The sequence below is a fragment of the Lemur catta genome, chromosome 19 (assembly GCF_020740605.2).
Source record: "Lemur catta isolate mLemCat1 chromosome 19, mLemCat1.pri, whole genome shotgun sequence".
Classification (NCBI taxonomy): Eukaryota; Metazoa; Chordata; class Mammalia; order Primates; family Lemuridae; genus Lemur; species Lemur catta.
Window position 1 is genome coordinate 32,827,195 of NC_059146.1, and position 18,633 is coordinate 32,845,827.

General features: G+C 37.1%; 1 protein-coding gene across 2 annotated transcripts in view; it reads right to left on the reverse strand.

Moving 5' to 3' along the window:
- Positions 1-157: 157 nt before the first annotated feature.
- LSM14A (LSM14A mRNA processing body assembly factor) overlaps positions 158-18,633 on the reverse strand; it is a 44,799-nt gene continuing 26,323 nt past the window's right edge. The window contains exons 4-10 of one of the 2 annotated variants that reach the window (XM_045533065.1): positions 15,782-15,904; positions 10,694-10,870; positions 10,337-10,402; positions 6,092-6,274; positions 5,788-5,959; positions 4,560-4,791; positions 158-858 (exon numbers count right to left, since the gene is read on the reverse strand). In XM_045533065.1, the coding sequence (XP_045389021.1) occupies positions 835-858; positions 4,560-4,791; positions 5,788-5,959; positions 6,092-6,274; positions 10,337-10,402; positions 10,694-10,870; positions 15,782-15,904 (977 nt within the window). In that variant the 3' untranslated portion in view covers positions 158-834. Of the gene's footprint in view, positions 859-1,803; positions 1,861-4,559; positions 4,792-5,787; positions 5,960-6,091; positions 6,275-10,336; positions 10,403-10,693; positions 10,871-15,781; positions 15,905-18,633 lie in introns of those variants that run through there. The other variant, XM_045533066.1, reaches the window with a different exon arrangement.

The following is an 18,633-nucleotide window of genomic DNA, read 5'->3' on the forward strand; positions in this document are numbered from 1 at the left end:
ATTTATCCTTTTTAGATAATGGAAGAATGTATCAAATCTTCATTTATGTTCCAAACATTAAAAAAAAAAAAATATTTTAAGCCTGGAAAGCAAAGGAAAAAAGACCCACCCATAACTCTGTTCCTCAGCACATCAACTTCTGCAAGGACACAGTATGTTTGCCGACTTTAAAATGTTTATTCTTTAAAAAATTAGTTGCTTTTTATACAGCTATACAAAGTTCTTAATGTTTCTTTGGCAATGGAATATAATGGAATTTTACAACTATATAAAAAAGTTACCTTTGCCTAAGAAACAGTATTTACTGTGTGTACATAGTTGACTGACAAAATTCTCTACCATCCAGCACCCTAATTAATTGACGAAATAAGCTACCTCATATTACAGGATTTCCAAAAAGAAAGAAGATATAGAAACACACACGCGCGCGCACACACAACCTTCTGTGGCTCAAAACACAGTATCACGGCCCTATCTGCAGGCAACTTGCAGTAATTGCCAAATACAATTTAGTGATAAAAAAAATCCTTTCAGTGATGAAAAAATACTCGTAAGTCCCATTAAGTACTGCTTTAGTTTAACTATACAAAAGAAATTACTTAACCTTTTGCTATTCCAAACATATTTAATGCTCATTTTTAAAGATGAGCGTTCCTCCCCCCAAAAGTAACTGCATTTTATCTTTGAAATTAAGCAGAAAAACAAACGAACAGAACCCAGTGCTGGTGAAAGATACACAGCGAATCCACTTCTTCATTCTTTGCAAAGACTGAAGCCAATTTCAGGACCACGAAGAGCTAGAAATTCACCTATTTTCAAAGACTTGTCTGTAGACTATGCAGCAACTTTGTTGTCTTTCTAAAAAGGAAAAAAAAATTAGCTTGTGTTCCAAATTATTGATTTATTAATAACTATTTTTCACTTTGCTTAAGTTTATTTTAAATTACCTTTAAATATACCCTTCTTTTACTTTCACATAAAAATATGTTTCACTGATTTCCAAGTAATACTTTTTATAATTTCTACCCCTAGTAGGAGGTCAGTATTTGTTTACTGCATTTTCCAGTCGGCAGAGGGTAAAGCAGTGGTGTTACGGGCCTGGTCCTGGCAACAAGGCCACTCTAAGATACAGGTGTATCCCATTATCTTTGGAGGCCCTCCTAATAACTTTCAAAAACAGAGATAGAACTTAATTAAACCTTCAATTCAGTAGTCAAACTCATCAAGTACAATTAACAACACACTGTGAAACAAGCTTCATAAAATCCTTAAGTCTTCAATGTCTTTACTAAGAAATAAAATGCCCAGACAGTACAATAACATTTCTCTCCAAGATTTCATGCCAAGAGAAAGTAATGATTTAGAAATACATTTTAAATGGATAATTTTTAAATCTGAAATAAGTTCTAAAAAACAGTAAGCTGACTGGGCAAATTCTGAAAGGTAACCAGTGAGAAAGCAATAAAAAACTCCAGAAGCTTCCCAGTGAGAGACTAATCCTAAACCGAAGACCCATGCACAGTGGCAGAGGCAGGGGGCTTTTATCTTCCTTTGGGCCAGATGCTACCATACACCTGATTTTTACTGCTGATTCTCACCCAACTGTTAGAAACAGACATTCCCTATGTGAGACTTAGAACTTCATGTGTATACAGCACCCAATCATCTGTACAGTGTTGTTAAATTGAAGTACATAGGCATGGTGTAAGTTGATACAGAAAGAAATAAGCTAAAAGATGAACCCCATGCCCACCAAAGCCAACCTTCACATCTCCCAATTTATTTACTTTTTTTTTTTTTTACCTTTCAGAAAGCAGTACGATCAATCCAGACCTTTTAGGGTCCAAAAGCTGTGGTTTTCTGAAAGGTAAAAAAAAAAAAAAAGAGAGATAGAGAAAATAAAGGGAGGCGGGGAAAGAGAGAGGAGAAATAAAAGGGGGAAGTGGGGAGATAGTGTCATACTGAGTATCCCGCACAATCATTTCAGACACCTCATTGTCTCTGGACCCTCCCAGAAGAAACAGAGATCCCAATGCAAGGCAACCTGTGTCACCCACGTAAGAGAGTGTAGCCAGCTCCTACACTCTTCCTGGTGCTCACCATAGTATATAAAATAGAGCTGGCTACACTCTCATTATCCCAGTCCTGATCTCTCCCTCTAAAAAAAGGGAAGGGAAAAGTACCACAGAACCAAACTTACCATAATGTTTCTAACATTAATCTTTTTTTTTTTTTTTTGAGACAGAGTCTCACTTTGTTGCCCAGGCTAGAGTGAGTGCCGTGGCGTCAGCCTAGCTCACAGCAACCTCAAACTCCTGGGCTTAAGTGATCCTCCTGCCTCAGCCTCCCTAGTAGCTGGGACTACAGGCATGTGCCACCATGCCCGGCTAATTTTTTTTTTCTATATATATTTTTAGTTGTCCAGATTATTTTTTTATTTCTATTTTTAGTAGAGACGAGGTCTCGCTCAGGCTGGTCTCGAACTCTTGACCTTGAGTGATCCACCCGCCTCGGCCTCCCAGAGGGCTAGGATTACAGGTGTGAGCCACCGCGCCCGGCCTCTAACATTAATCTTAATGAACATCAGGCCAGAAGTCACGGAGAGTAAGTTTTGGCTTTATTAGTTTGTACCTAAATCAAGAAAATTAACCTCTTGGGTTGCTTATCTATTGGGTATATATTATATAATGGGTAGTAACTAATGGGTATAGGGTAAGAGAGAGGTTCTAGTTTGGCTGATTCTTGTATGGATTCTGAAAATCTACAATCCTATCTTTACCCTTGTTTTCATTAAACAATCAAGTTTGCTTAAGCTCACCCCAAAACTTCAACGATTCAAGCCAATATAGCACAAAGAACAAAGCCTAACTCATTTCATGAAGGCTGCTGAGAATGTCACTGACATCCTTCTATAGGATGAAGTATTAGATGTTATTTCAGGAAGGAGTTTAATTCTCAAAGGTAAACTGCCTTCATGTAACAGTGATCACCCATTATTTCCAACCTTTAAAGGTGCCAGGAGATAGGATTCAGAAGGTGTAGGGTGCAGAGGTCAGGACTCTAGGGGCAGATGAAAGGGTCATTCAATCTGGAATGGACAATCAAGGGCTAGCCAGGCTGATGGACCCGTGGCCTCTCTGAAGGCTGAAGCAGCAAATTCCTAATCAACATGATAAGCAATTATTTCAAGCTCACTATGGCTTCATGTTGAGTTAGGTGTTTTGGATAAAGAAAAGTAGAATACATATTCACTAATGCCAAGAGGTTCTCATCTAGCTGGTGATGCAGGAAAAAAACCAAAATACATGAAACAGGAACACATAGTTAAAATGTGTGCCAAACAAAGCAGATACCACAGGAGGTCAGAAAAGAGGAAATCAGTGTAGGAAGAAGAGCAAACCTTGGGCAAGACTGTGAAGGGTAAGTGAAAGGGGGCACCTGACTTTTAGCTATGTCTGTCTCCCCATTGGAATGTGAACACCAAAAAGGCCGGGACTGCATTTGTTTGTCACCACCAATGTCCTGCATAGTGTCTGGCATACATGGAGAATTCTGTATATTTGGTAAAATGAGGATAGAGTCAGAATCCAGCACAGTGTGTATATAGGATGACCATAAGTCAACTTGCTTAAATCAGACAAGTTAAAAGGGTAGTGAGAAATGGGGCTGAATGTATCAAGTGGGACCCTCACACAGTAAGAAGAGCAGGCAGTACAATGTAACATTAGACCCTTCTAATCATCAGAGCAATGCCTGAGGGTCCTTTGAGTCTATGATTTCTTGAAACCATCCAAGTAGAGGTTGGACTATCTGTCAAGGATACACAGTGTCAACAAAAACTCATGCAGATAACTGCTAAAATGCAGTCTGAATTCTGCAACATATGTGATAGGAGTTTTAATAAAAGGTTCAAAATGACTGAACAACGTGACATGGGTTCAACAAAAGTTTGTATTACTAAGTGCATGTAGTATGCACACAGCGGGTACTAACAAAGGTTTGTTAATGAGCATTCAGAGAAAGGGAAAGAACAGTCCAGTCATACACAGAAAACATGACAGTCATTTTTTCATGTATCTGAAAAACTATCACGAAGTAAAGTATATATATTCTGTGCACTTATATTACAGAGGAACTGACCTTAAAAAAAAAAAAAAGACAAAAATGTTTTTTGTCTCTTTAAAACCTCACTCACTCTTTTTCTAAAAGCTACATCTCTGCCTCAGGCCAGTGGTTGGGAGAGACAGGAATGTCCTTTGTGCTACAAGAGATGGGTCAACAAAAACTGTCCTGGGCGGAGGTCAGGGGATTGTCTTCAACAGAGATGAGATTATCAAAATCATCAACTGTAGCTGAACAACAATTACCTAAAGCCAAAAACCTCCCTTTAAATACTCTGTATAGAAATATTAATATTAGGACAGTGACATTTTAGACAGGAGTCTCCATCTTCCTCATTTGCTGACAGATCAATAGATTTGTCACTGAAAATAAAGTAAAAATGTTTTGAGTCTCATAAAACAGCACACCAACCCCACCCCAAAGTATATAATACTTACCCTGTATTCAAAATCTGCAAACTCCCTGCCCCCTCGACCTCCTCTGAATCCACCACGAAATCCTCGAGGGGTGGTGAAGGTACCACCTCTGCCACTGCCACGCCCTCTGCCACCACGGAAACCAAGACCTCCTCTGCCTCTGTACCCACCACGGCCACGGTTTGGACGAAGTGGGATTCCAAATGTTTCAGCATTTAATCTTCTTTCTTCAGCCCAAGTTGGTCTTCGTTCTCTATTATAAAAGCAAATGATCTTCAGCATGTCAGGTTTAAAAGAACATTTCTTGGCAAAAGTATATAGCACTATTGCCAAATAGGTAGGTAATCCCTAAAGATCAATTAAAAATAAGCATCTTATCTAAGTTATCACAAGATGGCCATGGCACACGAGTTCAATATATTTCTATTAGTTTCTTGCAAATACAGCTGATAAAACAAAGAAACATGATAACAGCCCAATACAATGGAAATTCAGATATAATGAGACTGGTAACTGACTCCACCTTTCACTTAGCCCCAGTGGAAAAGAGGGCAAAGCGAGACAGGGAAACTTGTCTGGGGAAGCTAGGACACGGAAGGTGGACCCCTGGGTCACCAGGTATGCTACTGGCCCATTCTCTGGATCCAATGCCAATGAACCCAACAGGTGTGTGAATTGTTGCTGCTGTCATCCAGCCTAGATAACCACAGGACTCAGACTCATCCCCATGTTTAAACTGAAGCAAACAACTGCCACCAGGTGGCACCAAACTGCAGCCGGGACAAAGACAATTTGGATAGGGCAGCAGAACCTCTAGAACTCAGCTTGTTACACTGGGTTCTTTAACCTCACAATAATCTGCCAATTTTCTGGACCCACATTTACTACAATGTGGCAGAGTTATACTGTATCATCAAACTTCAAAGCAATATTAGCACGCTGGCCCTGGCTTCACTTGAACTACAATGTAGAGGGGTAAAGGAAATGGTCTTAGCTATACTGTACATGAATGCTTCTGTTTTAATTACTAATATTCAAATGTGAATACATCTCTAAACAAAAGTATATGGTTATTTCTTCTTTTGAAGGAATAATATAATTTAAAACTTTAGAATATAAAATTTTCTTTTAGGAAAATAAAATCAGTTGTGGTCATCAGATATTCTTAAGCATTAATCTTGTGAATTTATATGAAACAATTTTATACTTCAATATCATAAAAGCAAAAGAATAGCTTAAAAGACTGTACCTATTATCATCACAAGAAATGTTATCAAAGAAGGATTTGGTTTTGTCATAGTAGCAATTAGGTCCAAGCGGATCCTCTTCGTCAGCATTTCCTTCACTGTTCTGGGTGTCGACTCCCGAGTCTCCTTTATCTTCTCCATTTACGGGCTTCTCTTGTTTCTCAAGTTTATCTTCTAAGGAAAATCAAGCACATACTATAAAGGTCAAGACTTGTACTAAATAAAATTAAATAAGCAATTTGAAAAATACCCATAATTCACAGATCAAATAAGAAATTATTTTCTGAGTAGAAAAATCAAGCTTACCTTTTAATTTAAGTTTATTATGAAACTCTCTGTCTATCTCCTCCTTGTTAAATTGTGCATTCGCACTTTCAAAGTCAAAGTCTTTCTCAAATTTCATTGGACCATCTCGCCGAATACCAAATCTTCCCCTGCCACCTCGATGACCCCCACGCCCTCTTCTTGGAGCTGAAGGAGCACCTGGAGCTATGTTAATAAAGAATATAGACAAAGGAGATTCAATCTGTAATAGCTAGTTTACAAGAGAAATTGTTATTGTGGTCTTTGTATTAAATGGTCAACAACAGAAATGCTTATCAATAGTCTCTATATACATTATTATATTTATCTTTTTTATATAGAATAAAAAATTAAGTTTTACTAACATTTAATACATGGAGTGAGAATAGCACACAATATTTATAAACATTTATATTTATGGGCCCACACTCATAGTATACAATCAAACAAGTTCCGAGACTTCTGCATTAAACTGATGCATGTTCCTTGAGGGCAGGGGCTCTGTTTTCCTTACTGCTGTCATTATTGCTATAGCTCCTCATTGCTAATACCTATAAAGTGCCAGATACATAGTGAGTTCTGAAAATTTAGAAAGCTGGTGGATGGGGGAGTAAAAAACAAAAATTTAGGAAGCCCTTTATGTATTTATAGTTAAGAGAAACAAATGAAGACTAATCACAAACTGCAAGAGAGGAGGTGTTATTTCCACATCACAGATTAAACAGACAAGATGTCCTCACTGACTCTATAAACACTTCCTAGTTCACCTTCACTGTCTCCCTCTACATTGCACTACATCATTCAAGCCTTCCTGTATCAATGTATCTCTCTGTAATATAACTCAACAACAGGATTTTAGTCAATGATACAAGATATAAGAATAAAGCAATACAAAGTACCATAATTTATAGTGAAAACTTGGGAACCCAAATACCAACACAAGAGGAATGGCTAAGGAAAAAACAAAAGAGGAATAGTATTTGATGTGAGTTAACTGAATGCAGAGGACAACATAGTATGAATTTAATGATTATAATTATGTGAAATGTTTAATACATATTGACAAAGATCAGAAGTGACAACAGGGTAACAGACAGGTTTGTGTTCATTGTTTGCTGAGGTTTGGCAAACTGCCTGGGTTTGAGAAAACAAACCACAAAACCCCACAGCAGCATATCCAGACACTTAAATCTAGATAAGCAGGATGTTTAAAACTTTACCGTTAACACACTGACTGCCACACTAGAAAAAAAAATTTTTTTCCCTTGGGGCCCAGGGTTTTATTACAAAAATAGAATAAAAACTTCAAAAACAAAACAATCCTTTCTAATTTAATGAAAAATCTGTTATTTTTTATTGTTTTCCATGCATGAGTTATATACATCTTGAGAATAGTTCATGCAGCTCATGGTAAAGAGACATGTGAGTTACACATGCTTCACGAGGCCCCAGGCTCAAAACTAGCATAAATTAAATACAACTCGCATGGTACTTAATGTGTTAAAAAATGCCTCAACCACAAACCAGAAAGTACAGCATGATTTTTTATCTTTAAAAAAAAAAATGTTTTGAGTATAGATGTCTATATCTATAAAATCTAAGAAAAAAATCTGAAAGAATATTCACTGTTCTGTTCATTAACCTCGGGGTGAGTTTTGAAGGGCAATAAAAGATACTTTTTTTATTATTCTAACTTTTAAATGACAGGAGTATGGCAATTATTTTATTTTGGGATGGGAGTTCTTTTTTTCAAAATGAAAAAAAAGTAAAATATAAGAAGTCCAACTAAAAACTGTTCCATGGCATGCAGCACATACAAAAACACATATAAAGACACACAAGAGAAATAAGTGTTCATGCACTGAAGGCTGGGCACGGTGGCTCACACCTGTAATCTTAGCACTATGGGAGGCTGAGCCAGGAGGATTGCTTGAGGTCAGGAGTCTGAGACCAGCCTGAGCAAGAGCGAGAGTGTGTCTTTACAAAAAAATAGAAAAATTAGCTGGGCACTGGCGGCATGTGCCTGTAGTCCCAGCTACTTGGGAAGCTGAGGTAGGAGGATCCCTTCAGTCCAGGAGTTTGACGTTGCAGTGAGCTATGATGACATCACTGCACTCTAGCCGAGATGACAGAGCAAGACTCTGTCTTAAAACAACAGCAACAACACCAACAAAAAACCAAAATACAATGAAAAATAAAAAAAAAATATCTTACCTGGGTTTCTAAAATTAAGTGAAAGATGACTTTCCAATCATTGCCTAAATAAGGTGATTATGCATTGCCTTTACTTTTTAAATTTGGAAGTTTTAAATGATAATTTATTCTCCATTAATAAAATTGAATATATTAATAAAATGGATGATTTGGGGATAAATGTTATAGATTACAAAACAGAAAAATGTAAAAACCTTATTAAATCAATAATCACAAAAGAAAGTTAAAGTTCCTAAATAATTGCTTCAAAGAAAGGCTCTGGGCCAGGCACGGTGGCTCACGCCTGTAATCCTAGCACTCCGGGAGGCCGAGGTGGGCAGACTGTTTGAGCTCAGGAGTTTGAGACAAGCCTGAGCAAGAGCAAGACCCCATCTCTACCAAAAATAGAAAGAAATTATGTGGACATCTAAAAAAAAAAAAAAAAAAAAAAAAAAAAAAATATATATATATATATATATATATATATATGTATATAAAATTAGCCGGGCATGGTGGCGCATGCCTTGTAGTCCCAGATACTTGGGAGGCTGAAGCAGAAGGATTGCTTGAGCCCAGGAGTTTGAGGTTGCTGTGAGCTAGGCTGACGCCACGGCACTCTAGCCCGGGCAACAGAGTAAGACTCTGTCTCAAAAAAAAAAAAAAAAAAAGAAAAGAAAAGAAAAAAAGGCTGCATGAGTTTAAATAATTTTGATGAGGAAATTTTCAAACTTGCATAGATAATTCCATTCCCAAAAGCATAGAAAACGATGAAAATAACCAATTTTATAATGCTAACATGAAAATGACACAAAACCAAAACACACAAGAGGAAGCCACAGAATAATCTAAATGTAAATGCACAAATCAAATCCTACTAGCATGTAACATTCAAGAATGTATTAAAAGATTTTTTTCTAGAAAAATGATATTTTTAAAAACTTTTTATTTTAAAATAATTATAGACATAACAAATTGAAAAAATAGTACCAAATTGTCTTTTGTGCCTTCCATGCAACTTTCCAAATTCCAATGGTAACATCTTATATAAATAACTATTAATATTGGACATTCATAAAACCAAGAAATTGACACCGGCACAATATAATTAACTCAACTAAACTTATTCATATGTCATCAGTTTTTGCATGTACTTTTTTGGTTTTTTTGAGACAGAGTCTCATTCTGTTGCCGGGGTTAGAGTGCTGTGGCGTCACCCTAGCTCACAGCAACCCCAAACTCCTGGGCTCAAGCAATCCTCCTGCCTCAGCCTCTTGAGTAGCTGGGACTACAGGCATGCGCCACCATGCCCGGCTAATTTTTTCTATTTTTAGTTGTTTGGCTAATTTCTTTCTATTTTTAATAGAGACGGGGTCTCGCTCTTGCTCAGGCTGGTCTTGAAGTCCTGAGCTCAAGCAATCCTCCCACCTTGGCCTCCCAGAGTGCTGGGGTTACAGGCATGAGCCACCACGCCCGGCCTGTTTTGTTTTTTTTTTAAAGAGATAGTTATCTCTGTCTCCCAGGTTGAGTGAAGTGATGCAATCATAGCTCACTGCAGCCTTGACCTCCTGGTCTCAAGGGATCCTGCTGTCTCAGCCTCCTGAATAGTGAGGAGTATAGGTGCCACCATGCTTGGCTAATCTTTAAAAAAAATTTTTTATAGAGGGGGTCTTGCTATGTTATGTTCCACAGTCTGGTTTTCAACTTCTCGCCTCAAGTGATCCTCCTATCTAGGCCTCTCTAGTTGCTGGGATTATAGGCGTGAGTCACTGTACCTGGCTCACGTGTAGTCATTTTTGGTATGTCTTTGTGTCTTTATCTATGACATATGACATCTTATCATGAGCTCTTATCTATCTTACCACACACACAGATTCACATAATCACCACCATGACCAAGATAAAGAACTATTCTGACAGCACAATGACACTCTTTTGTTCATCCTTTATAATCACCAACCTCTCCCTTTCATTTTTTATAGTAATTATGTATCATGTATTTAAAATGTTTTCCCTAATGAGAAGCACAGGATATGACTTTCAGATTCAAGAACTTACCAACTTGTCTCTTGCTATCATTTCTGAGTTGCTCATTTTCTGGCCTTGAAACTTTGTGTACTTCGGCTATAGAAGAATACATGCAAAATGACAAATCAACTCAGGACACATAATCAAAAACTTTCTGTAAAGTCAGAAATGGGAAAGAACAACCGAAACCAAAACCTGTGCAATGTCCAAAAACCTATTAACCTCCCCCCCACCACTTCAAGTCAAATCTGAAAGACTGAACATTCCATCACGTTTAGTTTAAACCTTCTAGGATCATTCACATGAAGTAAATCCTTTCAATGAAAATAAGGTGAGCAGAAAATGTTGATCAGTCAGTTGAGAAACAGTAAAAAGCTAAAGTTCTACCTCGCCTGTGCTCTTGATTCTCTACTGCTTTTTGGCTGGTAGATGGCAAAGGCCTGGTTGATACAGGGCTCCTTCTCCCAACAGGTGCTGGAGCAGGTAAGTGGGCGGAGGCGGTCTGTACTGCTTGTTCCATGGTTGGGCTTTTTCTCAAAGGGTCTAACTGAGGGCTTGAACGACCTAAAATGTAACCAAAAGGTAAGGAACTACCCTATTGGGGATTTCAAAACAATCTAGATCCTTAAAAAAAAAAAAGTCTAAGAGTTATTTCTACCAATTCAAATCCTTAGCACAAAGCACAAATTTGAATCAATCTACTTAATTAGACCAGAGTTTAAAACTGGTTATCCTTAGTGGGCTGGTCACTAGGTTACTAAAAAAAATTAAAAGACCAAAACCAAAACAAACCCCCAAACAAAAAAGCCCATCCTCACAACTTTATCTGTATTTCTACCTAGTGGAATAAAGTTTAAGTTTTTCAAAAATTGCTGCTTGGTATGAGATTCCCGAGGAATATTATCAAGGATTATATAGTAGGCAGCTCAGATGTAGGCTTTCCACAATAACCACCACAAGATTATATTGACTTGTTTTAATTTTATTAACAGTACTTTTCGTAGATGACTAAAATGATACCCTTATATCTACAGGTATTATCTTTATTAAATTTATATTATAAGAAAGTACAGAACTAGAAAGTAAGGTAGGTGAAGTTCTTTGATACCTTAGGGGTTTGCATAATTAAACATAAAATCTAAAAGGCCAGCAACAAATAAACCCTTCAGATAATTTACACAGTAGCCAGACACATTCCTCGACTTTTTAAAGATTTCTTGGCAAGTTTTGGCTTAATATGGGGTTTGTATTACAAATCCTACTTTACTTTTTATGAGGTCAAAGGCTGGTCACAGTATGAACTGAAGAATGTAAGATTGGGTGCTCTCATTATGATTTTTGTCCCTATAATGTTTTGCTGTAAATCTCTGCTCAGGGAGCTCAGATACCCCACGATGTTGTAACAAAATATAATGTTCTGCTTAAAAATTATGCTCATTTTGTCCAAAAATATCTCCAAATATGCTGCAAGTGTTACCATCTGTCTGTGCACAGGTTCCAAACAATTGGGGAACTGGTGAGTGCTAACAACTGATTGTTGTGCACCCAGATGCTTCAGGGACAATTTATTAGTAATACTCCCAAGTTTATGATTATTTAAATATGCAATTACAAATGTGTAATACCATTTCAGGTACTAATGACAAAGTTACTTTAGCCAAAATAATGTTACCATTAAACCATTTAAAAATCAAGTTACGGCCAGGCGCAATGGCTCACGCCTATAATCCTAACACTCTGGGAAGCCGAGGCGGGTGGATCGTTTGAGCTCAGGAGTTTGAGACCAGCCTGAGCAAGAGCAAGACCCTGTCTCTACTAAAAATAGAAAGAAATTATATGGACATCTAAAATATATATAGAAAAAATTAGCCGGGCATGGTGGCGCATGCCTGTAGTCCCAGCTACTTGGGAGACTGAGGCAGGAGGATTGTTTGAGCCCAGGAGTGTGAGGTTGCTGTGAGCTGGGGTGACGCCACGGCACTCTAGCCCGGGCAACAGAGTGAGACTCTGTCTCAAAAAAAAAAAAAAAAAAAAAAAATCAAATTACTATTAATAGAAACAGTATACTTTTTCCAATGATTATAATGGGAAATCATGATGGTTTATATAAGTTTTGGCCTATAAGAAAACATTTTATAATCACTTATAAAACACGTGTCAAGTTTTTTGAAAAGCCTATTGCTTTAGTTAATTTTATAGTCCTACCTTAAATGATCTTACAAGTTTGTAAAACTACTTTATCAAGGCTTTTGTTTGAGAAAAGATCCTATAATCACAAGTATTACAGAAGAACAAACAAGTGAGAGGGCAATCAAAGCAAGTAACAAACTCATTTATTATGTACTTAAAAAGCGTTTTTACTATTAAAGTCTACTAATCATGATGTCAATTTTGCTATAAATAGGGAAATATAGGTGATACTGGACATATTAGGAATAAACCCAGAAGCTACTTCAGCATAATAGAAACACACTACCTTGAACTATCTTCATGTTACTATCATAGGAAAAATTCCAAGTATTCTTAATTGTGTGAAATTTAGAAGTTTTAATCGGTGAAATTTAAATGCAAACTCACAGGCCTTTTCTGCCATAGCTTAATGTAAATATACCCCTAACTTTCAATATATACTTTAAAAATTTTAACAATTTTAATCTATTTAAAAAAATCTTTTTTCGTGTTCAATATGGGGTAAGAAATCTAGAGTTCTTTTTTCTTTTTTTTTTTGGAGACAGAGTCTCGCTCTTTTGCCCTGGCTAGAGTGCCGTGGGGTCAGCCTGGCTCACAGCAACCTCAAACTCCTGGGCTCAAGCAATCCTCCTGCCTCGGCCTCCCGAGTAGCTGGGACTACAGGCATGCACCACCATGCCCAGCTAATTTTTTCTACATATTTTCAGTTGTCCAGATAATTTCTTCCTATTTTTTAGTAGAGACGGGGTCTTGCTCTTGCTCAGGCTAGTCTCAAACTCCTGACCTCGAGCGATCCTTCTGCCTCAGCGTCCCAGAGTGCTAGGATTACAGGCGTGAGCCACCGCGCCCAGCCTAGAGTTATTTTTTCTAAATGATCAGACAGTTGTCTGTCCCGATATTATTTATTGGGATAGTGAGGCTTTCTCTAATTTAAAAATAAAACCTTTACCATCTACTAAATTCTTATTTATACTTGGATGTTTCTGACTTCTATTTTGTTCCATTGATCTCTAAATTTATTCCTGTACCACTTTATTTTATGTATATTTTATTATTAAGTAGGTACACCCATTAATTTTATTTTTCATGTATGTCCAGGTATACTTCCATATTTATTTTTAGGATAATCTTTCTGTTTTATTAAGTTCTCCTATTATTCCATTTGCACTGACTAAAGGTGCAATAAATTTAATTAATAGGAGAAATAGTCTTCTCAATATTGAGTCTTTTATCTAGGAACAAGGTGTGTTTCTCCCCATTATATGTGACTTTCTTTATGTCCCTCTATTACATTAGGCATTTTTCATCACAGAAGTTGGTCACATTTCTTATTACATACTTTGTACACAATTTCTTTTTTGCATTATTGTGAACCTTCTTTTATCCCCATTATATAATCAATGGATTAGGTTTTAGGACAATTATTGATTTTTATATATTTCCTTTATATTAATATTTTACCTCTGCCTGACTTGAGTCCCTTTAGGTTTTTCAGTGAATTCTCAATTCCAAGTAGAAAATTACAGCATTGACAAACAATGCTAATTCTAATATTTATTCCTCTTACTCCTTTTTCAAGTGTTCTGACTTAGCTAAAAATTCCAGAATAATGCTGAGTGATCAGGTATCCTTATTTGTGATTTTAATAAGAATTCTTCTGGTGCTTCAATATTCTTTTTTCTGAGACAGAGTCTCGCTCTGTTGCCTGGGCTAGAGTACTGTGGCATCAGCCTAGCTCATGGCAACCTCAAACTCCTGGGCTCAAGTGGTCTTCCTGCCTCAGTCTCCGGACTAGCTGGGACTACAGGTGTGCGCCACCATGCCCGGCTAATTTTTTTCTATTTTTAGTTGTCCAGCTAATTTCTTTCTATTTTTAGTGGAGATGGGGTCTCGCTCTTGCTGAGGCTGGTCTCGAACTCCTGAGCTCAAGTGATCCTCCTGCCTTGGCCTTCCAGAGTGCTAGGATTACAGGTGTGAGCCACCATGCCCAGCAGTGCTTCAATACTAAGTTTGATGTTGGCAAGCTCTACGCATTAGGCACTACGCTAAAGGTACTATATACGTAGGTCTGTTAATTTACCAGGAAAGTCTCACATTACAGTTTAGGAAATAGACACTTAGAAAGATTAAGTATCTTTCCTAAGTAAAGAAAGAATTCTAAAAAAAAAAAGGAGACCTGGTGTCTGAGACAAAAAAACAAAAACAAAAACAAAAAAACCCCCCAAAAAACCCAAACCAACAAACATACACACAAGCACTTACATTAGTGTAGAAAAAAGGCCAAATAAATACACACCAAAATGTAAATATTTGTTATTTTGGGGTAGTGAGATTATGGGTATTTTTATTTTCTTCCTTATGCTTACTATATTTCTAACTCATCTGTAACAAACTTAAGATGTTTAAAAATTAGGATTTTAAATCAATATGAATAACAACTATTTCAAAATATCTTAAGTGAACTATATAGGATAATGTTTAACATTGGCTTGCTCTTTACCCTCAATAGCTTTTTAAAATATTGTCCTGTGATTATAGCATCTTTTAAAAATGACTTTATATTACCTATTTTAAAAAGTAAACATCCAAAACAAATCCATATAATGCAATAAACTAATAATACTCACTTCAGCAGTGGATAAAAACAGATATGGAATCTTGTGACTACTTTGGGTTATAAGACCGGTTGGCGGAAAACAGAATTTTAAAAAATGAAACAGGATCCTTTAAGAAGCTTATTAAATGCAGATCCCTAGGCTCCAGGGATTCTGGTGTAGGTCTCAGTTAGGATCTGAATTTTTAAGAAGCACTCCAGATGATTCAGCTGTGGGTAGTCCACACTGAGAACCACTGCTCTATATCCTGTGAGGATGTTAGGGAAGATACAAAAGCATAACAAATAGTTTCTTTTTTCCTAAATGATACTTAAAAATTCATCTAGGATAGCTCATCTTCAATGGTGAATCTGGGACTGATTTGATATATTTAAGTGTTGTATACAAGTTTAATAACTGCTTAAAAAAAAAAAGTCAAACGTGGAGAAAGTCCACATTTCAATTTCATGACCTAAGAACTGTAAAAAGTCTAAATAGTGGGAGTCCATTTAGACTATACTGGGTCATTCAATAAAATATTTATTGCAATATAGCAATTAGGAGGAAAAAAAACCACCAAATAGAAATTATACATGTGATTTACAAGTTACAAGAGCTCTTACATTCAGAGAAAGACAGAAACCACTATAGGAATTTAAAATGGAAATACTGGAAGGAAAAAACAGCTTACCTTGAGATAGCTGTGTCTTTAGAGCTCTTGTATCCTGTGTAAAGGCAGAACCAACTGCGCTACTTTGGGATAAGGTACCACTGTTTGATGTTTCTGTTCCAAAGGATGTCAAGGAGCTTCCAGCTTGAGATTTTTTTAAATGACAAAAAATTTAAAATAATATTTTATATCTTTGAATTTTGCAATGTAATATAGCATTTTAATGACAATAATGATTGCTTTACCCCCCCAATTTGTACAAACTAGTCATCTTCGAAATTAAAGTATATTGAACAACAGTCTGGGAAATCTATTGACAATAGGGGGAAGAAAGCCAGTCCAGTATCCTTGCATGCAAACAATTTTTATACCACATGCAGTACTGTCCTAGGCAGTTATGCAGATGGGACAGCAGACCCACATCAGCTACCGAAGTAGCAGAAATGGTATATTCTACACGAACATTAAAGTTCAATTATTCTAATACTGAGTATCTATACAAATGGCCAAGTCTACTAGAAGCCTTTTCAGCATTTCCAAGGCAAAATCTAGTTTCAGTGCTTTCCCTTAAGATGGGATTGTGAGGCTGCATTCTGCCTAAAGCAGCTGCAAAAAGTTCTAATGTGAGTAATAGAATCCCTAGAAAGGGCCCAGTTCTCTGCTGTCATGTCAATTCTGTAAGTTTCTATGATACTTATAGATCATTCACTTTGATATCCTGTGCTCTTTTCTTTCTTCTTATTTCATCGTGTAAGTTTTCTCTGTATTTCAACAGCCCCTCCTCCCTAACTTCTAAATACAATCTAAAGATTATAGAATAACTCTTCATAAAATACAAATATAAACACATTACTACAGAGCTTAAGGCCTGCCAATGGCTTCCACTGTCAAGATAAAAGTTCAAACTACTCGCCTCAGTTTATAAAGTCCTCCCCTGATCTGCCTATCTCTTCTTTCATCACTTTTCTTATTTTCTCCAGTTTAGACCACAGCAGTTTACCCTCTTCTCTCAAAACATACAAAGATTATGATCATGCCCCTTACAATCTGCTCATTTCCAGACTAGGAAACGCCAGATCCTTCAACCATTACTCATTTTACATGGTCTTTAAGACACATTCCCCTCTTCCTCTTCTGGATTCCTCCTAATTTAATGAATTCTATCTATTTATATTCCTGTTAAAATGGTGCACCAGAACATAGCACAGTATCCCAGACACTGGGAGCCACTGGGACCTCCCTTGGAGGCACAATCCAGTCAGGCTGCAGCTCTAGCACGCTCAGAAGAGGCCTAACAGAACCTCCCACAACATCCTATACATGGTCATTAAATTTAAAATATTTTCTAATTTCCCCTGTGATTTCTTCTTTGATCCATTAGTGATTAACAAGTTTACTAAATTTCAAATCATTCGGAGATTTTCCAAGTTACCTTTATTAATTCCAAATTTAATTTAACTTTTTTTTTTAAAGAGATGGTCTTGCTCTGTCACCCAGGCTGGAGACCAGTGGCAGGATATAGCTCACTGCAGCCTCAAACTCCCGGGCTCAAGCAATCTCCTGCCTCAGCCTCCCAAGCTGTTGGGAATACAGGTGTACACCACAACGCCTGGCTAATTTTTCTATTTTTTGTACAGACAAGGTCTCGCTCAGGTCTGGAATTCTTGACCTCAACTGATCCTCCCGCCTCAGCCTCCCCAAGTGCTAGGATCAAAGGCATAAGCCACCACACCTGGCCTAGATGCAACTACTTTTTTTTTTTTTTTTTTTGAGACAGAGTCTCACTCTGTTGCCCAGATTAGAGTGCCGTGGCGTCAGCCTAGCTCACAGCAACCTCAAACTCCTGGGCTCAAATGATCCTTCTGCCTCAGCCTCCGGAGTAGCTGGGACTACAAGCATGCACTACCATGCCCAGCTAATTTTTTTCTATATATTTTTAGCTGTCCAGATAATTTCTTTCTATTTTTAGTAGAGATGGGGTCTCACTCTTGCTCAGGCTGGTCTCGAACTCCTGACCTTGAGCAATCCACCCACCTTGGCCTCCCAGAGTGCTAGGATTACAGGTGTGAGCCACCACGCCCGGCCGATGCAACTTCTAATGCATAGTTTTCTAATTAGCCACTCCACAAATTATCCTAACCAGTATGGAAATCAATCAATCAAAAATAATCTGACACTGCAAAAATTAGTCTACTGACATGGAAAATACCAGTAAACCCCTCTACTGGTGACATCCAAAGAATAAGACAACAACCCATAATAATATTGAAATTAGATAAAAGCACTTCACTACCACAAAATACTCTGATTAGAGGCATAGAGCTTGAAGAATGGCAGAAGCAGTAGTTACTATCTAGGTAGTATGTACTAGATCCTGTTCAAATCTTTATACAGATTAAGTCATACAAATTTCATGGTAACATAAGAAGTACAATAATGATTCAAATGTTAGTCAACTATTTAATTTAGTGAAAGAGTCTCGAAAAGGATAATACAATTTGCAATCATCCCATATTTGAATCCTCAGGAAAGGCTTTTAACAGTAATAGCTAACATAGGGTATATCTTGATTTAGCATGTAACAGTGAACTTACTACTTGAATAGGATTAGGCGATTTATGGACCAAAGTTACACTATTTCACCTAAAATAAGTCTAAAAGGAAATAAATATTTACATTTTTAATTTTGAAAAATGTCAAATCTATGTTAAAATTGAAAGTGTACATACATGGAATACCAATATATTCCTCATCTAGACTAATCAACTGTTAACACCTTGCCACATCTACTTCATTTCTTTTTTTTAAAGAGATGGGTTCTTGCTATGTTGCCCTGGCTGGCCTCAAGCAATCCTCCCACCTCAGCCTCCCAA